Genomic DNA, 14,649 nt, shown 5'->3' with positions numbered 1-14,649 from the left:
CAGACCCCTAAAAAATTTCAAATGGAAGCGCGGACCCCTTTGGAAATCTTAGACATAGTCTACAGATCTTAGTAGACGCAGACGACAGGTTGAAAACCACTGCTCTAGCTCAAGAAGAGTTAGCATGACTATGTCTGCAGGAACTGGGAATCACACCCCCAGCTCCAAGTGTAGATGTAGCCAAACTAAAGAGAAATTAAAAGCAATGAGATCAACCTTTTCACACCTGGGCACCCAAAGTAATGCACATAAATTCATGTACCAACATGTAAGTGGCCTGGGTTGCAGAAGTACTGAGCAACTGCAAATCCCATCAACTTCAATGGCAGATGAGCACCTTTTGAAAATCAGACCATTTTAATTTTTGGTGCCAGATATAGATTTAGGACCTTTGGACACCCAGGTTTGAAGATTTGGACCTGAATCTTTAATACAGAATTATTTTTTTATTTAAAAAACAGACGTATCCAAAAATATTTCCGAATTACATCAAGCTAATAAATCAAGAGCAGTGTAGCACATTTCCATTAAATACAGTAGTTAAAACAAACAATCTGGCATGAAACAAGCACATCTGGTATTCCATTTACAGTACTTTAAATTATTTTGATAACCTCTACACATACTTTAAAAAGTAATAGCGTAATATTACTTGAATAAATCAGACTTGGTATTAAACATTCTACAGATTACATTTGAATTCAGTAGCTCATACCTGGCCATTCTCTTCTTCATCACTACTTAACTTGAGGTCATCTTCTAGCATTCTGGAGAAAGAATAATAGAAAAAGTACATTTTAATTACCAAATAATTAGACATGAAGTGTTATATCTGTTGCCAATTAGCTTGTTAACTCGTTGTTGACTATTAATACTTGAGGAAACCAATTGATTACTACAGTAGCAATGGATTTTGAGAAGATTATGGTAATTAGAAGCATTACGTGACAGATTTTAAATGCTATAAAAGAACATTTTTGATGCTGACAGGTGGGCATTCCCCAACAGAAGAAAGATTACTTTGTAGAACTTACAAAGTGCTTTCTAATAGATATTTACACTGGCACTGTTGTGACATCAAACAAGACTGACCTCATGTTTCCCAAAGGCCATTTTTTTGCTCAAGTACAGGCTTGAAGCAATGCTGACTTATCGACTGAAATAATTAAAACAATACTATAATTCCACAATGCTCAGAAGAATTTATCAGTATCATCTGAAAATAGACAAGATCTCACCTTTTCTAATGGGGATTTCATCCCTTTTCCCCAAACCATCACCAAAAATATTTAAATTTGCATGCAAAAAAAGGAGCTTGTTTTCAACCTCTTAGAATTTTATTGCAAACTAGAGTTAAATAACTAGCAGTTAAAGGAATTTCGGAGGTGTGAAGACTTTACCCACTATTTGAAAGGTCTCCAATGAAGGGATCCTACTCTTTAAAAAAAAAAAAGTGTCTAATAATAGTCATTGGAAAAGTAGCTAATTTTTCTTGTAGTCTGGGAAAAGTGAAACTGTAATTTAGTCTTGACTCCAAAAGAAAGTTTGGTGAACAATTTAAATGCATTCTGTGATGTGGGTGGTCCCCAGAATGTAAATATATAAAGGAGACGTATGTAATCATCTCAAACCACCTCCTTGTACTTGTGCCTAATCTCACGAGAAGGTGGCTGAAAAACCTAATTCTTAAATGGATAACAGGGTGTATGTTTCACGAGATCACACAGAAGGCAAAGGAACACCATATCCAAAAGGAGCACACAGCCTAGTCACCCTTCTATAAGACTTACTGCTACTGGTACCACTAGCAGTTTACCACTGCAGCTACAGAACAAAGAGCACCTCATTGCTGGAGAAGTACCTTGGTTTCAGCTTCCAGGTTAATCCATGCTCTTAATAAGGTTGGGAAGGCTGATGCTACCTCCAACTGTAGTAGTGGAAAGTTGGACTGTAAAGGGTAACTCCTACTATCCCACAGTCTAATTAACCCGGTTGCTGTTTTTTCTGGATTTACTGCTACCTATTCAAAGCTTCTTTCTCTGTGGTAGAGATTCAAAACTGAAGTGCCAGCTTCAGCAAAATCTGGCTGCATACCGAGGCCATGTCTACACTACAGTTTTGTTGACAAAACAGTGGAGAGGTATACACTGCAATGCTCCTCTGCTGCTGTAACTCTCTTGCTATGCCGACATAATAAAACCACCTGGACAAGAGCCACACAGTTTTTTGCGATGAAGTTAGAATGAGGCAATGCCAGTGTAGACACTGCGTTGCTTATGGCACCCTCATAGACCTCCAGGAGATGACCCCTAATGCCCATCATGACCGCTCTGGTCACCACTTTGAACTCCGCTGCCCTGCAGCCAGGTACACAGGCATGCGATCCTCCCCCATTTAAAGACCTGGGAATTTTTGAAATTCTACTTCCTGTTTTCTCAGCGTGGACAGCTCACATAGCATCTTCCCATGGCAGCTCCCCGCAGCAAATGTACTCCAGGCAGGCATGTAACGGAGTTGGTGGATCTGCTAGGTCTGTGGGGAGAGGAGGCTGTGCAGTCATAGCTCTGCAACAGCCATAGGAACTTCAATACTTATGGGCAGATTGCTCATGGCACGGAGCGGAATGGGTATGAGAGGGACACGCAGCAGTGTTGCGCAAAGATTAAGGAGCTGAGGCAGGCATACAAGAAAGTAAGGGAGGCCAATTGTCAGTCTGGTGTGTTGCCAAAGACATGCCGCTTTTACAAGGAGCTACATGCATCTTCGGTGGCGACCCCGACTCCACTGCCAAGAACCCCGTGGATACTCCATGGGGACTGGAGGCAGTGGCCAGTGGAGTGAACTCTGAGGACAAAGTGGTGGATGAGGAAGTGGAGTTGGAGGAGGATCGGGATGGAGGACAGGTGACAGGGTTGTCTGGTGGCATGGCATGTTTCAATCTCTGGAGGGATCTAGCCAGCCCCAGCACTCTGGCTCTGGCATGCTGGATGCAGGACAGGGGAGCTCTGGTAATTACTCATTGTGCTTTGATATTGCAGGGAGAAATGAGCTAGAGCTATTTTTGTTTCCAGGGTAGAAGAGGGATAGAAATAACCAACAGTAGCACTGTATGCATCTATTTCTCACTCCCCTGTGTAGCTAGACCCGGGGAGGGGCATGTGGAAAAGTTTGTTGATGCACACCGGGATGTCCCAGGAATCCGCCATACTGATCTCTAGGAAACTTTTGTGGAAGTACTCTGCAATCCTTTGCTGTAGATTCCTTGGGAGGGCTGTCTTGTTCCTTCCCCTGCGGAAGGAAACTTTGCTACACCAATCAGCAGTTATGTCTGCAGGCACCAAAGCAGCACACAGGTGAGCAGCATATGGACTTGGTCTGCAGCCACACACATGCAGGAGCATCCTCGGTTACCCTCAGGAGCAAGATATCAGCTTCTATTACTCCGCCTGTGGAAAACAGTGTCAGTATTCAGAATAGTGTCCCTAAGCGCTTGTAATGATTAATGATCCACCATTAACCTCCCCCCCCCGATTTGTCCCATCTTACCCCCTTTCCTTTGTGCCTAACTCACCATGGTTAGGGCTCTCGATGTGCTGTATGCTTGCCAAGGGAAAGTGAGAAAAGTGGTGTATGTAATTTGTATGAATCAAGGTGGTGCATGCACTCACAATAGTGCCTCTGTCGATTGTTTCTATAGCTTTTGGAGATATGGCCTTGAGAGTCTCCTCTTGAACACTGGCTGAGGAGCTCAGTCTGATAAAGAGATGTACCAGGAGGAGTAAGGAAGACATGTTCAAGGAAGTGCTATCATCATCTGATCCTGCTGATAGCAAGGAGAGAGCTTGGAGAGAGGCTATCAGTGAAAAACTGCAAACAGATAGCCAGAAGAGGAAATAGGGGAAGGAGCAGATCATACAGCTGCTCGAGGACCAAACGGACATGCTGAGGTCCCTGACTGTGCTGCAGGAAGAACACATCCATACTCGCCTCACCCTGCAGCCATTTCAGAACTGCCTTCCATGACCTCCCCAAAATCCCCCCCACACACATTCCTTGTATGTTCCTGGCCCATCACAGTACCCCAGACACTCCATCCTTAGAGGCATGTTTCACAATGACAGCTGGACATACACCCACTGTGAGAGCCTCATTAAAAAGTGCTCTTCATTGTAATGTCCCTTCTAGGTAATAGAAATGTTTGTATAGCTGTTAAATAATAATGAACTTATGGAAAGAAAACAAATCTTTATTGGACTACATATGATGGTTGCCGCTGAAATTCATACACAATAGCAATAGTAGCATTTGAAGAGTACACTTAATGCACTCAGCAATCATTACAAGGGTCATATTACAGTGCAACTTTTGGGTGTGGGAGGGAGCAGGGGATTGGGGCATGGGAGGGGGTGAGGTGGGCTCTGGGCGGTGTTTACCTGGGGTGCTCCCCAGTAGCAGCGACATCCCCCTCACTCAGCTGCTAGGCAGAGGCATGGCCAGGCAGTTCTGCGCACTGCCTCTGCCCACAGCACTGCTCCCCCCGCAGCACCAGCAGAGGTCCTGGCTGCGCACCAGTGCCCGCCCCCCCAGCACCCGGGCCGCCTTCCCTCAGCATCTGAGGGAGCCCTGGGCAGCCCCCACAAGTTTTAGTCATGGGTATTTTTAGTAAAAGTCATGGACGGGTCATGGGCCATGAATTTTTGTTTACTGCCCATGACCTGTCCATGACTTTTACTAAAAATACCCATGACTAAAACGTAGCCTTAATTACAGAAGACACATTACTGGGGCTCACTGTCAAAATTTTCCTTCAAAGCCTCCCTGATTCAAATAGCTCCCCGCCTTGAGTCTTTCTAATTGCCCTGGTGTCTGGTTGCTCAAAAGCAGCCACCAGCCGATCCACCTCAAGACTCCACCCCTACAGAAACATTCCCCACTTACTTTCACAAATGTTATGCAGAGCATAGCAGGCTGCTATGACCATGGGAATATTTTCCTCATTGAGGTCTAGCCTGCTAAAAAGGCAGCACCAGTGACCCTTTAATCTGTCAAAGGCACATTCCACAGTCATTCTGCATCTTCTGAGCCTGTTGTTGAAGTGCTCCTTGCTGCTGTCAAGGTTTCCGATATAAGGCTTTATGAGCCATGGGAACAAGGGGTAGGCTGGGTCTCCCAGGATCACAATTGGCATTTCCACATCCCCAATTACAATCTTCTGGTCTGGAAAGAAAGTCCTGCATGTAGCTTTCTATACAGGTCAGTGTTTCTGAAGATGCGTGCGTCACGCACCTTCGCTGACCATCCCACTTTGATGTTGTGAAATGACCTGGTGATCCACCAGCACTTGCAATACCATAGAGAAGTAGCCCTTTCTGTTCATATAGTCCATCGCAAGGTGGTCTGGGGCCAAAATTGGGATATGTGTGCCATCTATCGCCTGCCGCAGCTAGGGAATCCCATTGCTGCAAAGCCATCCACTATTTCCCACACATTGCCCAGACTACTGTCTTTTGTAACAGGAGACAATTAATGGCCCTGAGCACTTGCATCACTTCAACCCCTACAGTAGATGTTCCAAATTGATTTGTGACTGATCGGTAGCAGTCTGGAGTTGCCAGCTTCCACACAGCAATCGCCACTCAATTCTCCACTGTGAGGGCAGCTCTCATTTTGGTGTCCTAAGGCGACTGCTCACAGAAGCACTTATGGATCTGTGAGAAAGCAGCTGTCCAGCTGAGGTAAAGAAACATCACCAGAAGTAACACTGGCTCCATCAGTATGATAGGACATATGCTCAGTGTATTTTGTTTTCATGTTAGGTTTTTATATTTTTTTTTCAGAATTTTCAGAGTGGGGATTGAAATCAGCATTCTATTATATGCTACACCAGAACTTCTTGTTTCTTTCCCCCCCCCCCAGGGTTCAGTTATGAAAATCAAGAAAATAACTGGAAAGAGTCTTAGGAAGTCACTTGCAAAAATAAGTTACTGTCAGCATCAAAATACCACTGCCATGCACCAGAGAGAACACAAAAACCATCAGTGCAATTCTGAAATGTGTAACAGATACCAGATTAAAACTGGGAACTTCAGGCATAGCATGGAACCAGAGAAACTGGAGATAAAATGGGTTGGGTTACATCTTGTGACCAGGACCCTGGGGCATAATTCTTCTGAATAGGAGCTCCACCAGAGCTTTTTCTAGCTTTAAATATTGTAACTGAAGTGATGAGGCTTAAACCACTTCTCTTTGAGAGATAATTCTAAAATATCACAGATCTCAATTTTAAAAAAAAGTTAAAAATAAATCCTGAGTTCCAACTTGAAAGTATTTTTTTGTAAATTTTATCACACTTCAGTTATTTCCCTCAGACAACCATAAACTAAAGGCTTGCCTACGCTAGAAAGTTAAGTCAATTTAAGTTAAGTCAGTGTACAGCCAACACAGTAATTAAAGTGGTGGTTCATGTCCACACTATGTTCCACCTGTTGGTGGGGCATGCCCTGACTAGGAGTGCTTCCACCGACTGAGGTAGGGGATTGCGGGACACTGACAGCTGCAGTTCAGCAGCCCTGAGGCTGACAGCCTCAACTATCAGCCTCCTCTCTCCCTGGCTCCAGTGCTGACAGCCCAAGCTGTCAGCCAGGGGCCAGGCTCACAGCTGGAGCCCTCCTCCCCAGGCCCGGGTGCTGACAGCTCCAGCTAGTGCCTGGTGACAGCTTGGGCTGTCAGCACCAGGGTGGGAGGAGCTCCAGCTCTCAGCCCTACTCAGGGCTGACAGAGAACAGGTGATGTAAGAACTCAGTGTCTACATGGACGCTGTGCTGCTCTAATGACACGGACCTAAGCACAACACCTCTAGTTGAGGTGGAGTTATTATGTTCGTGTAGCAGGTGACTTACTTCAGCAGAAGCAGCATTCTAGTGTAAACACTGACATAATTAGGTTGATGTAAGCCACCTTGTGTCAACCTAACTCTGTAGTGTAAGCTAGGCCTTTATCCTGTTTTTCCTTGGTGACTTTACTCATCTGATACTTGTTTCTTCTATTTCAGACAGCCAGCTTGTTATTGTATAGCTATAGTAATACATTAGAAACAAAAAGACATTCTTTACAAAGACTATAGAAAACCATTAAAAATATTGCTACAGGAAATCAGAATCATAGACTGCGGCTGGTTTTCAAAATGTCCTGGATTATTTCATGCTCATAATAACCTTTGCAATTTTACAAGTCGAAATAAGGATAATAATTAGTTTGCTGTAATGTGCTCAACTTGTGACAACACTCGAAGACCACTCAAACTTACGATAGTGCAGAATGCAGCTGCCTGATCACTTAGTTGTGTTCCTTTATTATACAGCTATATTACTGTGGTTGTGGTGCCTGGAAGGGTCACATTGAGAATGCTTACTCAGGGCAAACAGCAAGGAATAGGGTAGACAATCCCTATAGAATAAACTGGTTTATTCTATAATTAGATTCAGCAAGCCAGTAACAAAACAGCGTCTATGACACCGCATTGGAGAAGTCAAATATAATCCCCTTTAAGCAATCCAACCTTTGGCTCCCATCTAGACAGCCAATGCTAATATAATGAGGAGTTATTGAAAACCTTATTTACCGTAATTAAAGTTCTACCACTCCCAAAAGACCACTGACCTTACCCAAATACACCCTTACAGCAATCCTTATTAACAAAATCTAAGATTTATTAATAAAAGAGAGTTATACATAGTTAAGAGATCAATATACATACAAATGTGTGTAAAATCCTTAGGTCAGTTTCATAGCGGAGATGGTGAGGAAGGTGGCTTTGCGCATCCAAAAGTTCTGCAGTCACTGCTCATCATCCCATACCTGCATCACGATGCTATCCCACCACTCAGTGATTATTTCCCGAGCCCAGTACAGACGGTCCACCGTGTGCAGTTGCTCTGTGAATGCCAACATCAATCTTGAATTGTTACATTCCATGGCACACAGCAGGGCAAACACCACAGTGTCATTATCAGATTCGCAGCTCATGAAATATTGCAAGATCAACCCTATTGTGTTCATAACGCTCATCACAAGATTGGAGAGCAATGCAGGATCCATGCTTTCAGACAGAGATGATAGAAGCACAGTTTACAGGAGTTGTTGAAAAGTGGCGTGATACATATTAGGAAGCCCATGCAATGATGGGACAAAGAAAACCGCATCATGGAACACTGATTCTACCATGATGTGCTGCGATCCCTGCCCAGAGCACCCAGTGGCAGATGGTGGTGAGTTGCACAGTGAGATAGCTTCCCACGGTGCAGTGCTTTCTCTGTCAGTGCAAGACCACCAACTGTGGACATGCTCCACCGTTGCAAGATTCGTTATGTGAACGTGAACAAGCGGTTTAATTACAGCGGTGGAGGATTGTCGATGTAGCTTAAATCGACTTAACTCTGTAGTGTAGACATAACGTCAGACACCCTAATGATAGGTGCTGTATAAGAACCCAGGTTAGATAAAGAGACAAGAGTGGCTGCCACTGAAATCAGTTTGAGCTTAATGTGTATATTTTCTTGTTGTATAACCACTCTTTAGTAAAGTCTAGATAGAAATGATAACGATCAGAATATGAACAGTATAATAGTGATCCCCAAAGTGCTATATCTAACATCAGCAGTACATGGAGAAGTAGTAATCATAAATATTTTAGCAAAAATATTTGCTATCAGTTGATAAATATGTTATCTGATATTTTCTATTTAACGGTATCCCTTAGAACAAAATATCTGGAGTCTGAAATCAAGTTACCTAAGATAACATATTAAAACATTGTATTTTGATGAAATACACATTTTAAAATACTTAATCAGAATAATATATTTGTTTAATATGTGGGCAAGTGTAATATTTATGTCATTAACTAATCATTTCCTTGATTTTAAGAATTTGGGCAAATTAAGTGATAGTTAAGTACATTGTCACTTATCAATCTTAGCTGTTTCCTTAAATGAAGTTATATTGTAACATAAACTACCTGTGTTTATTATAATGTAGCAACCCCTGTTATTAATATAAAAACTACAGATGATGAGTGTCACACCCCTCTGTGTGTGTGTGTGTGTGTTAATATTTGTGTGTATGACTCTTATTTGTGTGTACAGCAGCTTTTACAAGAGTATGTGTGGGGTTAAGCTAAAATAGAGGAGATATGTGTGGGAATAATTTTATATATGTTTAATGTAACACAAAAATAACAACATTGACTTATTAAGACTGCTTTGTTTTTATGTTTTCTCCATTTTCCCTACCCTTTTTCTGTTTGTCTTTTTAGGATTTTAGCCCTTTAGGGAAGACACTGTGTCTGCCTATAAGTCTCTACAGCTCTCTGCACATTTTGGGTGCTACTGTAATATAAATAGACAATCATGTAACATCTGTGATAGGAAAAAACCTTCCTCCACTGCAGTTTGCTAGAAAACTCAGTCTTTTATTCCTAGAGGAGGATCTGGCCACAGTGGTGCATTTGTTCCCCCTCTCCTGACTGGATTACTGTAATTCACCAGATATAAAGCAGAATCAATGGAAATCATAGAATATCAGGGTTGGAAGGGACTTCAGGAGGTCATCTAGTCCAACCCCCTGCTCAAAGCAGGATCAACCCCCAATTTTTACCCCGATCCCTAAACAGTCCCCTCAGGGATTGAACTCACAACCCTTGGTTTAGCAGGCCAATGCTCAAACCACTGAGCTATCCCACCTCCTATGCTCCAGCTTGTATAAAATGTGTCTGCTTGCCTAGTGAAGAGGCTAAACTATTGTGAGCACTTAATCCCTGTGCTTCAATCTCTCCACTGGTTCCCAATCTACTTCCATTGTCAGTTTAAAGTCTTGGTCCTGATCTCCAAAGCCATGATCCAGTCAGGTCCCAGGGTCATCAGTTACTGTATCTCCATCCATGACCAATCCTAGACCGCTGCATTCTTCTTGGACCTTGCAGCTTTCAAAACCCACGATGAAGCGCAAGAGAGCCAGAGACGAAGCATTTGCAGTTGAGGAGTTTCAGTTGTGGAATTAGATTCCATAGAAGCTTAGATCAACCCAGAGTCTGAACATGCTTCAAGATCCTTCTCTTTGACAAAACATTTCCACTGTAACTGGCACAATGATAATTAAAAAAAAAAAAAAATCCCCAGGCAGAGCTTCCTTTAAGTAAGGAGGGCAGAAGACAAGAAAAATACATGAAGTCCAAAAGGGACCTTGCCATTGTGTATTTAATTTATCTGAAAAGTGCCCAGGTGTAGATTCAGCAAAGAATGTGCTTAAGTTCATCCTTATTTAGAAAAACACGTAAAATCAGGCCTCTGTCCATCCTTATTCAGAATGGTACTTAAAGCTTAGTGCTTTGATGAATTATTATGGGAAGGGGCAAAAAAGATGTGAGGTGGGTGGGGGTGGGAGAGAAATAATAACAGTACAAGCATAGACATTTCAACCATGTTTATAATTACAAAATCTATTTTCCACTGTACCATTCTCAGTATACACGACAGATAGTTCAGTTAGTGATATCACCAGTCCCAAATTTTGAGGTTTTCGTAGTGGACACTGCCATGCCCATGCCCAGTTGAAGAGACAAGTCAAATAAAACGTTGTGAATGAAGGTCAGAAAAAGAAAATGGTAAACAAAGAGGTTCTCTGAGAAACATAATTTATGGATTTTACACCTGAGGTTCATCTATGATAAAGCAGTTAGGTTGGAGCACTTAATTATAAATCAGGGGTGGAATCTGTGCTAGATCATTGAGAACTGCAAGCCTTAAAAGACTCAAGTTAGAGGTCTTCATGCTCTGTAATTAAACAATGTTTTCAATCCTTTTTCTGCAATGAATAACAACAGGTGCAGATATAATTAAATGAAATGAGTAAGGGTTCTGGATATTGAAAGATGCCTAGGCAACCAGCTGCTTAATTTCTACAATAGCCAATAAAGTGGTTTTAACTGTGGGTGCCTGTGTCACTCAGATGCTATGGTGAGGGAGGGGGACACAGAAGGACTTAGATAATGAGAAATAGAAACAAAGTGAGTGGAATTATAATAGCCTTCTAAGGGATTTGGACACCCAATTTCCATTAATTTCAATGGGAACTGGATGTGCAAATGTCTAAGGTAGTTTTAAAACGCATCCAGAGTGTATTATCTTTTGTTATTTGAGGGCTGTTTTCTGAGCCCCTATCACAGGAAGGGAAAGTTCTTTTGCTGACCCAGCTTGTTAGCATGTGTTCAAACTCTGCAGAGAGATGCTGAATAATTCCTGCTGATTCTCTATGGCAGGAGTATCTTTTTAACTCCACTATGAACATGAAAGATGTGGGAGTTGTTTTTGGTCAAAAGGAACTGGGGACTATGACTAGGGTGACCAGATGTCCCGATTGTATAGGGACAGTCCCGATTTTTGGGGCTTTTTCTTACATAGGCTCCTATTACCCCCCACCCGCTGTCCTGATTTGTCACATTTGCTGTCTCATCACCCTATCTATGACAGAGAGATCTCTGCAGGGAAACTCTAGGGGTAACCAACATTAAGGAAAAAGTTTAGGCGGAGGTTTACAGCTTTGCTGCTGCTTTTGGATAAATTATAGAGCCAAATTCCAGGAAGAGACTACGTTTGGACTGATACAGGGCTCAAGGCAGGGGAGGAACTCCTTTAGTTTATAGTCACATCTGTTTTGTCTCTTTTTGAGAAATTTAAGGATTCATGTTCAGTCCTTTGAATGACCTAGATCAGTTCGAGGTTACGAGTGGGCTTGGTTCTGCATTTGTTTAAACGTTGTTATAATTCCACTGTGCTTCACTTTGTTACTCCTGGTGATGTAAATTGGCATAGATAAGAGAACCAGGGCCAATAGATTTATTTTAAATTCACTTCTGAGGTATTCCCAATTTCTTAACTTAATAACCTCCCTCCCCAAATCCACTCATTGTTTATTGAAGAGTTAAATGTTCAGCATTAGCGGGGTTGTTTGGACTGAACAAATTTCTTTTTCGTTTGTACACAAAAAGACAAGAGAACTGACCCTGATAATTATGAATATAGCTTATACGGTCAGGGCAATTTTGTGTGTCCTTTTGCTGAATTAGGCCAAAACTCTGAAGAAATTCTTTTTCCAGCATGGGCACTGTTGATATTTTCAAGCCTAATGCTCAAATAACTTTTGAAACTGGAAAGGGAAAATATTGCTACATCTCATTTAAATTATTAGCTCTATTACTTCAGCAGAGAAGCATGAGAATAATTTGCACACTTTATTGCATAAGTGTATTATATATTGCAACAATCACAAGCAACAATTTGTTTTAAAATGTGATGCAGAAATTATCACCTTTTGTAATTCACTGGTGAAAATCATTAATACATAATATCATGAAACATACTCAGTTTTATTTTAATGCAAGACAATGTCCCAGCAAGTGAATAGATTATAGTATACCATTCGAATTGAAGCACTTCTATCATTCATTTTCCATATTTCTGCTCTTTATGTAGCAATGCGATAAAAGTAGTGGAAAAATGCTTTGATTTCACTTGGATAGTTGAAGAATACCTTGACAAAAATGCCACCCACCTGCCTCAACTGGTGGGGGAACTTGATGAGGCCAGTGGTGAAAGGGTACAGCCCAAGAAGCAAGGAAGGGAGACACTCACCAAGGGACACTAGGCAGCCCCTTCCCCTGGGAGTCTCTGGCACCCAATGACCAGCTGGTGAGAGGGGTGCTGATGGGCCAGCATTCCCCAGCTCTCAGGATTTAACCTGAGACAGGGGGGTATGTGGAGCCTCTTTTGGCTCCATCCAGCAACCTCACCCTACCCACCTGAACGAGGAACGGGAATCCAGCCAGATGGATGCTGCAGGTCTAGCCAATCGCCCATTGTGGGTCAGGAAAGAATTTTTTCTTCCCTGGATCAATTGGTAGAGGACCAAGGAGCTTTTTGCCTTCCTTGCAGCACCTTCAAGCCACGGTGAGTTAAGTAGGAACATGCTTAGTACTTATCTGAGGTACTGGGGCAGAGCTGTTTATTCCTTGCAATTTGTGGTGGATTTCCAGTATGGTTATAAGGATAAAATGAATGATTCCCAGGTGTAAAAGACCTGGGATTTTGGTGATGGGCCTTGGGCTTATGGGATAGGATCGAGGTCAGATCTTGTGGCTCTGGTGGGCTCAGGTCCCCATTCTTTTGCACCCTGTGTCCCCCTAGCAGGGGGGAAGGCGCTAGGACTCAGAGAGAACTGAATACTGCGGGGTAGGCAGAGGAGATCCTACCCCGAGTTATGAGTTATATGGTGAGGAGCCCTGTAATTCCTGCACTGGAACCGATTAAATGCCTGGTATAGGAGAGTATGGGTGATTGGCAGGTACTACGCCTCCCCGGTGCTAAAGGTTAATAAAAGTTGCAGCCTGCCACTTAATTCCATGCATGTGTCTGTCCTCATTTTGCTGCTGTGAAGAGGAGGTGCTCAAGATGAAAATCTGTCAACTGACTGCTCATTCAAGTTTACACTGTTATGTTTATTCAGCTGACAAAGATCTCAATGGGCCAAATTATCCTATTCCTTTCACCTGTAAAATTGAAACTTTATATCTACTGTTTATTTTCTTCCAAAAATTTCATACTCTGATAGAGGGAGAAGAAAAACAACTCCAGATTGTTGAAAGAAAATCTTTCCTGGAAGCACAAACATTTTATAAGACTTTGGCTCTATTTAAAAATAGAGTGGTCAAGCCAGTAAAAGCAGGCAGGTACAGTATTAATGTACTTAATGCTGGAATGAAGTATATATATCAATGCGAGATTTAATTATGGAACGTAGTGTCTAAATGCTTGAAAAAGTGACAGTCTATAGTAACAGAATTAGCAATTTCAATAAAAAATAGCTGCTTAAAAGGAAGGTTTTCTTCTCTTGGATTGAATCCATCTGAGATGTTCTACATGTCTGTTCAAAACCATTTAAACTGGCTAAATGCATTGTTAAATTCTCATCACACTGATGGCATCATCTGAAATGCAAGACAATCCTTCCAGAGTAATGCAACGGTCATTTTCTCATATCAGTAGAACTTGAAATAAAAGTTCCCGTGGACAAATTGTTAGAAACCAGCCTGATGATGGACTGTGGGCATCAAAGACAAAAGGTGCAAAGCCACAGATTTCTTTCCTCCCAAAGAAGATGAGAAAGGAAGAAAACACCACCTGTTCGGTGGACTTCACACACTCCATAGATCTGAAACTTGGGCCAAAATTTTCAACCTCAGGTACCTATAGATAACTAAATCTGTATTTAAGCATCCGAAAAAAAAGTATCCTGCTTTTCAGATGTGCTGAGCACCTGCAGCTCCCACTGAATTCAGTATTGCTACTTGCAAGAGATCATGTTAAATACAGAAGGTGAATGCAGTACCTTCATGAGCTTCATCACGATTTGGTATTTTTGCTATGTAGCACTACTGTTAAGCCAAGTGGTCTTGAATATTTTGGCACAGAATGCAGAACCAAAAATCAAACTATGGTACAGAAAGAGAGAATAAAGATAACCCAATCATGTGCTGAAATCTCTAATTAATTGGACGGACTGCAAGGAAAGCTATCTATTTCCACACATCACTCAGTT

General features: G+C 42.1%; 1 protein-coding gene across 3 annotated transcripts in view; it reads right to left on the bottom strand.

Moving 5' to 3' along the window:
- AFF3 (ALF transcription elongation factor 3) overlaps nt 1–14,649 on the bottom strand; it is a 478,017-nt gene that overhangs the window by 121,650 nt on the left and 341,718 nt on the right. For all 3 annotated transcript variants that reach the window (XM_084641601.1, XM_084641602.1, XM_084641603.1), the window contains one exon: nt 716–767. In XM_084641601.1, coding sequence (XP_084497727.1) covers nt 716–767 — 52 coding nt within the window. The remainder of the gene's footprint in view (nt 1–715; nt 768–14,649) is intronic.

This window comes from Lepidochelys olivacea (assembly GCF_965140295.1).
Source record: "Lepidochelys olivacea isolate rLepOli2 genome assembly, chromosome: 1".
NCBI classification, from domain to species: domain Eukaryota; kingdom Metazoa; phylum Chordata; order Testudines; family Cheloniidae; genus Lepidochelys; species Lepidochelys olivacea.
Note: the sequence above shows the minus strand (reverse complement) of the source record. Positions and strands in the feature narration are given on the sequence as shown.